The sequence below is a fragment of the Sipha flava genome, unplaced genomic scaffold (genome assembly GCF_003268045.1).
Source record: "Sipha flava isolate LNK unplaced genomic scaffold, YSA_version1 182_pilon_pilon, whole genome shotgun sequence".
NCBI lineage: Eukaryota > Metazoa > Arthropoda > Insecta > Hemiptera > Aphididae > Sipha > Sipha flava.
The window spans coordinates 135,375-148,464 of NW_020272252.1; the positions used below are offsets into that span (position 1 = coordinate 135,375).

General features: G+C 25.1%; 1 protein-coding gene across 4 annotated transcripts in view; it reads left to right on the forward strand.

Moving 5' to 3' along the window:
• LOC112680961 (dual oxidase maturation factor 1) overlaps window positions 1-13,090 on the forward strand; it is a 48,857-nt gene that overhangs the window by 25,545 nt on the left and 10,222 nt on the right. For all 4 annotated transcript variants that reach the window (XM_025551208.1, XM_025551212.1, XM_025551209.1 and 1 more), the window contains 2 exons: window positions 8,240-8,387; window positions 9,380-9,437. In XM_025551208.1, the coding sequence (XP_025406993.1) occupies window positions 8,241-8,387; window positions 9,380-9,437 (205 nt within the window). In that variant the 5' untranslated portion in view covers window position 8,240. The remainder of the gene's footprint in view (window positions 1-8,239; window positions 8,388-9,379; window positions 9,438-13,090) is intronic.

The window sequence follows — 13,090 nt, forward strand, 5'->3', positions numbered from 1 at the left end:
TTAAGGAATTGATTATATGTGAGATACACATTTAAATTTTTATAATGTGGATCATTTTATAACGAAATCAAATTACGCGTGGCTGTAAGTACTGAATTGGGCTTTTTGTCGGGTCCATACGAAAAATTAAATAAAACACAGGCGTGATTTTCAAAACACAGACAGATGTTAAAAAAGAACTACACAAAAGTCGATTCTAAGTGGATTCGACATTAGATAAAAAAAAAACTATAAATATTAAGGATTCACCAGATTTAAATATTACCAAAAATGTTACTTGTAAATTTTGAACCTGAATTAAAGAAAATTTTGAGTTGCCCCCTCCCTAGTATTAAGTCTAAATACGCCCTTGTGCCTAGGGCAAGCAATACTAATTGTTTGTATGCGATTATTAGGCATCGGAATAAACTTTGCAATTTCGCTGTTATTTGTGTACGATTTTTCTATTATACATTTTTCGTTAATATCAATTATTATTTTGAAGTTAATTTTCAATCATGAGAGATTAGACAAAAACATTCATCATCTAATGGGGGAGGGATTTGAAAATACAAAGGAATATTGGAAAATTAATGTATAGCAACCGACAAGAATATTGAAGGTCCCAGAGTATTTGGTTTTATAAGGAGTAATTTTTCTAAATTTAAAATCCCTTATTACCTTAAATTATTATATTCCACTTAAGTCCGATCCATACTGGAACATGGTTGTTTGGAATCATAATTGAACTGGAATATTTATAACATTGAACGCGTTCAAAATTGATTTTTAAGAATATTTGCATTTAAGGCCAACAAAACTAACGTATTGTAAGATAAAGTAACAAGAGAGTAGAGCATCGAGTTGCTCGACAAAAATTGTTCGATGGGACTTGGTTATATAAATTATTCAATCCTTTAATTATTTGTCCTAAATTATTTACCCAATTATTTTTTAACGTTCCTTAAACTATCTACTACTTAAACCAGTGCTTTCCAAACATTTTTGACTCACGGCGCTCTTTTTGATTTAAGGTCTTTTCAAGGCGCCCTTCTTTAAATTATAGCATGACTAATCACAAGGAAAATGTTAGACCCGATAGTATTTTATGATGGCGCGGCGCCCTTATACAGACATCACGATGCACCGGGACGCCACGGCGCACACTTTGGGAACCTATGACTTAAACTATTACTCGTATGTCAAAATCGTTCTACACCTACATATATTTATCATCAAAATTATATTCCATTTGTTCCAATCAACAGAATGGTAACTTTAGTTAATTCTATAAAAAAATTTGATTTTTTCCATGCTAATTTAACCAGGTTAAAATCACTGATTTAGTTCTAATGGTATCTTTAAATGTCTTAGAATTACATAACCACATGTTTTATGAATAGTAGTAAATACAATCCGAATTGTCTTAAAATTTGTTATATATTAATATCTCTATTTTACTGTATTCTGTGCTCATTGGACGTTAATTACCAATAAATAAAAACAAATAAATAATAAAATAATAAACAATTATTAAATAGTTAATACTCGTAAAATAGAATATAAATAAATAAATAATTTATATATAGAAATAAATAAATGCAAGTTGAGCCTGGAGTATTATTATATTCGTAAAGTTACGATTTTATTTTTATATTCAATGGCAATTTTATTAACTTTGTTTATACCTGATGATGAATTTTTAATTAAAATCGGCCGTACTTTACAAATAAAATAATACTCCAGGCTAAGTTTTTATTTATTTATTTCTATTTATAAATTATTTGTTTACTTATATACAAATGAATAATTCCCTAAACCCCATAGCCATCTCTCAAATCTTAAAATTGTTAGGTATATTTTTAGTTGTATACTCATATTAATATTATTTATAGATCGTTAAATCTATAATATCAAACGTATTTTTAATGAATATACGAAGAGGCATAGATATCGTTTAGAAGGTTGTGTAATATTCTTTAAAACATCAAAAACATATTTAAAATTAATTAAATTTTATTTGAAGATGAATCAATTCCAACTTTTATATTTTAAAAATTTATTTTTAGAATGTACGTTGTTGTATTTTTTAGGTTTAAGATATTTTTTAATAAAAAATAAACTATATCTAGATTTAAATTTTTTATTGTTTTTATGATATTTGAATATATATTCCAGATAATAAATATTTTGGATCGAAGAATTAGCACCCGAAACTCGAAAAAATATCGTACAGTGTCCGAGTCAACTGACACTGGCACCAGCAAATAGAAAATTGATTTTGGTCGATTATACTTAAGTTACAAATTCCAAATATGTGGTTTCGAATTATTACGTATTGGTTACTAATTTATGAAATCATTTTGACACCAAAATTTTTACTTGGTGGTGCCAGGGTCAGTGACCTCCATTTTAGCATTATTTATTGTGGAGGAGGTATTGCTATTAATGAATTCTCGTGGAATTATATCCTGTAGCTGTTAGAAATTTAACTCAAATTATTCATAAATATTAATGTCTACTTATATAATATTATGAGTTTAATGATAAATATACGGTTTTTACCGGTATTAAAAAATTATATGTAATTATTAAAGTATTATGTCATACATCGTTGAGTCGTAAAACTATAACTGAATAAGCATATAAATTATCTTTTTTTTAATCAAATTAGCATGTTATGTCTTTTGTGAAAGTTTTTATTAAAAGATTTTCGTATTATAAAGAAAATACTAAATTATTTATTAATATGGTAAATCACTATCATTAATATTACAATACCATCGACGTTGACTGCATTTCAAAAATCTAAATAATCTGCACTGATACGGATTATTATGTATCTCATTTTATTTGCATCTCTAAATCGGCTAGTTGATTTTGCAATTTGATTGAAAGATTAAAAGATAATATTTTTTTTTGAAGTTTGTAAAACATTTTTAACTATTAATAATTTTCAAATTAATATCTTTTTTGATTTTACTATTTAAAATTTTTTTTTTCAAAATTTACGTAAATAAACTTCATGCATTATTACGTAGTTAAATCTTGAACCAATAGCGGCCGAAAATCTTTTAAAATTTCAAAATAACTAAAATAATAACAGTTCATGACTTATATGCGTATACTAATAGATAGCTGCTTAACGTTCCCTGATTTTTATGATTTTTATTTTGTTTAACTGTTGTAATATAAATGAGCTTATATTTTAAAACAAATTTATACGATATAATTGAAAAATATAATTGGTAGTCAAAAAATTATTTCAGAAGTTGTATATTCAAACTCAGATTTATTATTATTTATTTATACTTATTAAAATGAGCTCATAGACGCTATATAAAAAAGACATAGATACATGTACACATAGGTGTAAGTTATTAAATTAAAAGTTATGATATAAACTTTTCTTTTGGGTTGATTATATTATAAGCGTTAAATATTTGATTTTTCTTTACAATAATAATGTTGATAAGAGTTGACAATTACAAAATTATTATAAATTGAATATCCTAATATTATTAAATAATATAACTAAATTTTAATTTAGAGCTAAAGTTTCCCATAGTTTCTCATAGATTAAATTATTAAAACGTTAATTTAAATTTATTTAACTGGTAATATTTGAATTTATTGAAATTAATCAAACTAATCATTTTTGATATTTTAATGGTTAAGAAAAAAACATTCAATTCTATTTAATATATATTTTAATTTGACTAGTAGTTTGTAGATTAAAAAAATATGTTCTTGAAATATTAAAACGAATATTAACAAAGACAATTTATTAAAATCATGTAATAACATAAAGGTATCTATTACATTTTAATTTCTATCCATAAATTCCATATATTATAAAACATTGCCTTAAACTAAAAAAATATTTTTAAGTAATATTAATATTTTAATTAATTTAAATTTTAGTAAGACTGACCAAAAAATAATTTTTAAAACAGAAGTTTGATAAATGATCTATAAATACACTTTAAATTAATTTATAACAGTTTCGTCACATCAAAAATGCACTCTCACATTCACATTACGGAATAGTAAATATTTATAAATGTTGAAAATAATACCATTCATTATGAATACTAGTATTTGTAGACTAAAATTAATATTTTATAGTAATAAAGTTATAATAAGTTGCTACCTACATTTAATATTGATTTCATTTTTTGATAGAGTTTTAAATTATAGTACGTTTTTATTGTAATAAATAACTATAGGTGTAGATGTATATTGCAATTATTTTAGCATGTTTTAATATACAACAAATGAAATATTAGATTATCATTTTTGAACACTCGAAAAACTTAATTTTTTTGATCCAAATGAAAATTAAAAATCGAGTAAACATTAAATTAAATTTAAACAATTTAAATTATTTTATAAAAAACAAATTCAATAATAAAAATGGCATTGGAAATAAATACAACCTTATTTGCATTTGATATCTAAAATACCTTATAAAAGTATTTCAACATTCAATTATTTTTCAAATTAATCTTAAGGTATGTACCTAATCGTATTTTATTATAATATTCAAATAAATACTACTACTGCTAAAATTTGTTTTTTTTTATATAACCATTGGCCATGAAGATTTAATATTCTAAAAATATATTTTTTTATTTATTTATTATTGACTTAACGGGTTAAATGTTACGCAATGCAGCACAGGATGAATCGTGTAACAGTAGATTTATCTGTAAATCTAAAATAAAATAAATTAATTCTTCTCTATAGAAATCGATTAAATAGACAAATGTTTAAATGAGGTTTGGTTAATACAAAAACATTAGTCCGACATCTTGACAATATATAAATGTTTAATATAAGTAATTAACAAGATAATGTATTAAAAAACCACCTGTAATATAATTTTATGTATTTTAATATACCCGTTGAATACGAATCACGATTTTCATTTTCTTAACGTTAGAATTGCTCAACGAGTCAACGAATAGTTTGGGCGTAATGTATATGCAATTCTGATGATTGCGTGCGGTCTATACAATTTAGTTAGCCTTCTATAGTTTTACTATTTCCCATGGAAAAAAATAATAACACAAATAATATGAAAATGATTTGTCGCTATTTAATTATTGTCGTTGACAAAAGAATTAGAGCAAAAAGTTACACTAAAGATCAACTTTAACTACAGTAGTCACATACAAGCACAAAAGCCCCGACCTTGGTCACACCCAGAACTGGTTTATGCGGATTTGTTTAGCAAAATTTACATGCCACCAAATGAATTTCCAACTGTATTTTTATACCGAGTTCCTCAAAGAATGTTTACACGCTATGTTAATTTTGACCGTGACCATTATGCTTATTTAACTGAAACATTTAACACAATAATGTTTGTGCTTCAAACTAATCGACATTGATCAAGATGTATTCATCTTATAATTTTACCCATGAAAAACCATGAAATGTTCTCGCTCGTTGCATTCAGATAAACAAATTGTTAAATTATATTTATAATCATAATGACTTAAATTTAATTAATTAAAACTCTATCTCACTCTAATTTGGTTTAATAATCATATTTATATTACTTTATCCTATAGTTTAGAAACTGCTGAATTGTTGAATGAATTTTATTTGTTTTAAGTTTATTTTTTTTTTATAAATATGATTTTATTGAAATATTTACAATTTTATATAGTTTTTGCACAATAAGTTACTGTTATTATAGATGATTAATGATATTTGATGGTCTGACTAAGAAGATATACAGTTGTGAAACCTGGATTGACTTGGATCGAACTAGACTTGTTTCGTTTGAGGCACCTGGTAGGATTTTCGGATAAAAATCAATTTAAGACTATCTGAATTATGAGTGGATTTTGATATGATTTTTTTTTTAATGAAATTTATTGTAGTAATAGCATGTTGAAGTGTATTTTTTTGATACATGGGATCTTTCGGTCACAGTGGATTGCCATGTTAGTGATAAACTATGGTGTTTGCAGAAATATTCGGAAGCCGATTGATTGATAAGTTTGAATTTTTCGGATGTTTATAGGTTAAGCTGAACCTCAGATGGCGATACTATAAGTCCAGAAAGGTTTTAATGATATTTTGTAAAGGAGTAGTTTGACTGGAACTGAAATTTTTGAGTAAAGAAGTGGCCTTAAGCTATGTAGGCGAAAATTGAATTACCGACCAGGTTAGGCGTGTATCGAAGATAATTCTATTTTAGATTTAACATTTAAGATTATGAAAAATCCGTCTAGTGAGTAAGTAACCAAAAAGAAGAAAAACAAATAAAATTTCCTAGCTAAAATTTCCAATATCAACATCCGTGGTGTTTGTCTACAATGGAAGGAAATCTTAGAATGACGTGCTTATATGGGTATTCGCATCGCCTCAGGAACATCCGGATGTATAGGAGTAGTAAACACACCTATCAAGATTTGGAAGTCATTTCGTGTATGGTCTCTAAGAGCGCGAGATGATATTTAAATTTTCCACTTAATCATAATAAAACAAAATATAATATTACATGTAAATATTCGAGCATAATTAATTATTTCCCCTGTAATACATTTAAGTGTCATTACGTATTTATTATATTATATTATATTACCATACGACATCGGATTAACTCAAAAATAAATATATAAATAAATAAATAAATAACATCGTATTTATTATGTTCACGTGATTATTCAACAAATAGATATTAATTATGTTACAAAAATCAAATATTTATACAATACTTTTATCGACTACGTTTTATATACGACTCAACAGGATTTCCTTGTTTAGTATGAATCATTATTATGTTTGTAACAATAATGCACTGTTATCATTTCTACATATTGAATCATTTATATTGATTTCCACGTTAAATATGTTCTAATTTTTCATGTAAAAAAAAATCAAAACAAATTCGTTAAATCATGTTTCTACTATTTTTACATATGATATATATAATATATATAATATATAGAGTTTAAATTTTTATTTATTTTTATCTTTGGTGTATAATACTTAAATATAAATATTAAGTTTTAAAATAAAGTTATTTACAGGGCTAGGATTTGTATGCAATAAAAAATTGTAGAATATGCATTTTATTAACCAAAATATGCAAAAATAATCATTTAAATTTTTATAAGATAAACACAAAAATATAGTTACAAAAAAAATATTTATTTATTAAAATACATCAATGGTTAGCTGTTTGTCTTAATACAATATAATTGAAAAAAGAAATAAAATAAAATTTAGGTTCAACAAAAAAACCAATTTTTATACTTTAATCAGCAGGGCTAGAATTAAGTATAAATATTAAATTATAAATATCAATTATAAAATATACTATAAAACATTCATTTTTCGCATTCTAATAATCGAAATATGCAATAATATTAATTTTATACTGAATATACAATAATATGCATTTTATCCAAAATATGCAAAAACATGCAAAATAAAAACACCACCATTTATCTCATCATGAGGTGATTCGTGGACATTACTGACAAAATCAATAATCAGAAGTCGCAAAAAACATGCTGTTGCATACAAATCCTAGCCCTGATTATTTATATATACGAGTATATGTATATATATATATATATATATATGCAGAGTTGAGCAACATGAGCATGAGCATGTAGCTATCATTGTATCTCTGTTAGCGATCATAGGTACGTAAGTTGAATCTTATATTTTTAAGTTCAAATACAGAGCTCTACACAATACTATAAACATCGATGTAGACTTTTTTAATAAATGCATATTTTAAATTACCAACCAATAACCATATATTTACTCAAATAAAATAATCAAAAATCATTTGAACAACCCTCTTTGAAAATTAGTTAAATAATTGTCTAATCAAAATAATCATATTTTAGAATTATTCGAATAATAATATTTCAAAATTATTTTAATAATTTTTTGTTTGAACAATAAGGTTTGCAAATTATTTAAATACATTTTTATTCAAATAATTGTGAAATTATCATCCAAGTAATAATTTATTCGAATAAAATGTTATCTAATTTAAATTTCGTTCAAGTAACGCCCTACTCTGTATATAGTATATATAGTATATATACTATATACGTATGTGTGTATATAAACAATTTTGGACAGATATTGGTCCTAAATGTTTATACTATCATAAATAAAGCATTCCATTTTTAATCTCTTGTGTTTAGATTATTTTACGAAAACAATTATTTAAATTATATATATATATATATATATGATTTTAAAATGTTTTTTGTTTCAGAATGCTCAGAAGTGACGGAGGACCAATGTTCTATGGTTATAGCAACCGTACTCCTGTTACTGGTGATGTTCAAATGATAACGACTTGTCTGGTATTTGGAACGCTTTACACAGCTTTTCTCATAATTTTTCCGGGAGTTCGCAAAGAAGTGAGCAAATCATTTGTTTTATAATAACAATATTAGTTTTAGTCAATGACTCAAAACAGTTTCCACTGTTCAAAATATAAATAGTTTTTTTTTTAAGCATAAACATTTTGTAACGGAAAGTTGCCAGAGAGGGCAACAGGACCATTTTTTCCCAGGTCCTAGTCTAAAAGAATTTAAAGGAGACCCCTTTAAAGTCGAGATTGATTAGAAATACTCGGTGTTACATATTAAAGGTTTTTGATATTAATATATTATTTCTAAACTATTTTTCTTTATGAAATATTATTAAATTTAATTAAATAAAATTAACTTAAATTTATATTTAAACGCTATTATACAGGCTACATTTTCAGTTATTCTAATTTCTAAATAGTTATAACTGTAATTTATTATGTATATTGCCAAAGTGTAAAGATTGATAAAATTGTATGTAAATTTACTTTAGAAATTCTTTATCGTAAGTAACAACGCGACAACATCCAAGTTCTTATTTTCTTTAGGCATTTATAACTTATTTAGGAATAAATTTAATTTTTATTAAACGCGGTAATTGGTAATACATTTTTGAGAAGTTGTTAGTACATAATTTATTGTATCGATGCATAAAATGACCTTGATTGGTTGTTGAAGTTTAGAAAACTAAATTACCAACAGTTTGCCAACTTTGTGTGTTTTTATCATACTCGTATATTATTGTGGTAATTAAAGGACCCCCAAATTAATTTGCCCTAGGTCCTAAAAATCCTTAGGACAGCTTTGATTTCGTGGCACAGATAAAAATGATACATAGTTGATAACATTTTCTTTTTCCAATTAAATTTGATCCATTATATATTTACTTATTACTTAAGTATATATTGGTATGATTACTTGTTTGATAACATGTCTATAAATCATATTACAACTGTCACGTTTTTTTTTCTTCCGGAATGAAAGTTTAAACCTTGTCAAACAAATACTTGCATACTTAACTGGTAATGAATTTTTTTCAGAGGTTCACCACCTTCACAACTGTCACCTTGAGTTTGTTCGTCGGAAACGTCATATTGTGTAAGTTTACATTATTATACAGTATTTTTATTAATAGAAATATTTTAAATTCATATTTGCTTTGGAAATATTAAATTTATTATTTATTTATAGCATTGATTTTACAACAATAAAATGTTTATGCATATTATATAATTAATGTTCATAATGAAGAACTAAATTAGAAATAAAAATTATAAAAAATAAAATAAAAATAAATTGTTATAATAATAATAATAATTGTTATATTAATAAAAATAATAAAAATTTCTTGTTTTATATATTTGACGTTTGTTTATAACAAATGTATTACATAAAGTAAACTTAATGTAAATGTGTTTATATTACCAATAATATGACTAAAAATTAACATTTTGATGATATATAAAAACTTAAATTGCACAGTGGGTTAACACATTATATTATTAGGGTTATAGCACACTAGCTTCGATGGCTATTAAATATCCCCGTATGTTTGTTTTCGGGTTCATGAACTTCAACGTTGCTTTACATTAATTTAACATATTATAATTATAGTCACTCATGACTAGACAAGTGCGGTTCCAACTCAGTAGCCCGTACAGTTAGTGTACACATCACGTGCAATTCACGGATCTTGGCCATGAAACATGATCATTCAGCCTTGTCGAGTTCGTAAAATTTCCTAAGGCATTTTCTGGAAAAAATCGTACTGTATATTTTAGAGGGCAATAAATGTTTAATATAGTTTTTATGTTTAAATCTAATCAGGTGTCATGTGTAATTTATTTATATATTTGAAATAAAAAATATCAGAACTATTAATTTATCATGAAAATATACATGGCAGTACGCAGTAAAAAATTATTTCTATCATTATGTGGTTGAGGGGCTATATAATACATATTCGTTCATTTAATTGAAGTACATATTATTTATTTCAAAAATTGTTTGTTAACGGTACAAGAATGAAAAAGAAAAAGAGTAGAATAATATTTGATAGCATTTAAATTTTGCGGTGTGTACAACCACGTGGTGGTTTTTGTATCCATAATGATTATTGAACGCGTACAGCGTCTACGAACAATATCTTCGGACTGCAATATGATCATTGATCCGGAATGAACCACAGTCCTTACTAAAAGTCAAGGAAATTTCAGTTCGATTACCTTGACAGTCCGGATGTTAAACTAATCTTTATACTTCCTTTTCAGTCTTAAAACATGTGTACATTAATAAACACGAGCTATACAACGAATTCCTAGCGGCTATACCGAAACTATTTGACCTTGTCAAAAATGCGCAATTGTCGAATCATATAATCCGACCTTCTAGATTGCATAAAATATCATCGTGATTACATATTCTGATAAGGCCTGTTCTTTAAAGCATGTGAAATTTTAGTCACTCGACGCTTTGATTAAGTAATTATAAATATTTTATCATTATACAATGGAATTGTAAGAATTATGTAAAAATCCCTATGGTCGTAGAATTCTTAGTAGCCGACCTTTGATCATTATTTCCGCTTCAAAGTATCGTTTTCACCAGTTTTTACGAAAAAAACGATTATTCTGGTTCTGCATTTACTCTTCATAACAAGTGGATTTTGGTTTGGTTCATTAGTAATTTGGCCTAGTACTATTAATTTTGTACCATTCATTTGTCAAATTATATTTTTCTTCTGTCATATTGTTCGATTCGTCCTTCACAGTCGTAATACTAAACTAACTAAAGTAAAAGAAACAGGTGATATTTTATTAAGAGAAAAATATCCAATACAGATTTGAAAATCATAATAAAGGTTTTATTAAATCTCCATTACCTTCAAACCGACGAAAATTCGCTTCTGGAATATTTTATTTATGGCTATTTGAAGGACTTTAAATACTAATCTTTTAAAGGAAATAAATATAAAAAGTTCAATGAGTATCACTAAAAATGTAAAATATAATAAAAATTTGTATTGCAATTACTTTTTTCATTATTAATTTATAATTAATAAATTAGATCTTTATTATTATACTATAATTATATTATAGTTATTGATTATTTGATTGTATTACATAAGTTTGCACAGTTTGTTTCATTTATAATAATATTACTATTTTCATCCTATGGAAGTTCATTTTATTAAAAACTTGATATATATTATAAAATCAAAATAGCTTTTTTAGAGTTAATAATATAATTATGCTCTTACTTCAATGACAACCTTGTGAACTGCTTAATTATATATTTTATTTGTTGATTAGTTGTAAAACGTTTCTTAAAATGTCTCCTTCACCACTAGGAACTTCATAAAACATATCATATAAAGTTATATAAAAGTTCAATTTAACTTGAAATTTAAAATTTAATTTAACGTTAATTATATTATATCACGTTAAATTATGATTATGATTGTTATTAGATATTCTGGAAAGTTGGAACTTCAGACATTTAATTCAAAAAGTATGCAGTTGTAATAAAAATTTATTTATTTTGTGCATGTACCTACTAATGATGATTTCAACAGCTTGGTTTTAATATTATGATAAAATAATATTGTTTTCGTTAGGTATATATATCAGGATACTACTATATCATTTAATACCATTAAATATTGAAGTATCAAATATCTTATCCTCTATTTTAATTATAATATATAAATTATGTCGATAAAAACTTAATGATATAAATATACCATCATCCCAGTGGCGTTTATTAATTTCATAACATAATACATGAATCACAAGTAAATATAATAGTAAATCGTTACTCAACTAAACTTAATTCAAACAGAACATTGGAAATAATATGTTATAATGAAACGTTATACTTGAAACATAATCCTCAATTATTTATAATTATTTATAGATATATAAATGTTTAATGAGTGTTCATAGTGGAAATAATTAGTTTTGAATTGTAGCTCAATTATTTTGAAACTAGTTTATAAGAAAACTATACATTATAAATTTATTTTACTTATTAAATAAATCATTGGGTTTGAATATTTATACACATATGGACCATAATTATACAGTTATACTACAATGATCGATAAAAATATCATTGAGCTTATAATTGATAGAATACATCATAATACATTGCGAGTATTATGTGTATGATTTGTACATTTTTGTAAAATATAGTTTTCTATCCGGTAGGTAAAACTCTATGTCCTTTAATAGTGCGCAAGCGAAGATAAAAACGAATGCATTTAGACTCGGCAGCACTTTATAATACATAATGGTGCTTATACAGTTTTGACCGGCAATCAGATGTAATTACGTTTATGAAACGACTTATGTGTGCTGATTATCGTGAACAATAGCAAACTAAACAATATTGTTTTTCCCGTCAATCTTCAAGGATATATTTTGGTCTCAAGGATTGAAAATTGTATCGTTAGTTATTCAGAAAAATAATAAAATTAATTAAATATGTGAATACATGTGTATTTGTGTACACACGTGTGCTTATTTTTATACAGTAAGTGGTCGAAGAAATCCAAACGAAAAATCATTGCGAAAATTATTATATATTTTATGCGTTTATAAGTGACCTTAAAAGAATTGACCGAGTCGAAAATATTATCTTGTTTATACATGGACTTGCACTTATCATTCTCGATTTCGATTTGAACGGATCATACAATGTATTATAATAATAATAATAATAATAATAATAATAATAATAATAATAATAAT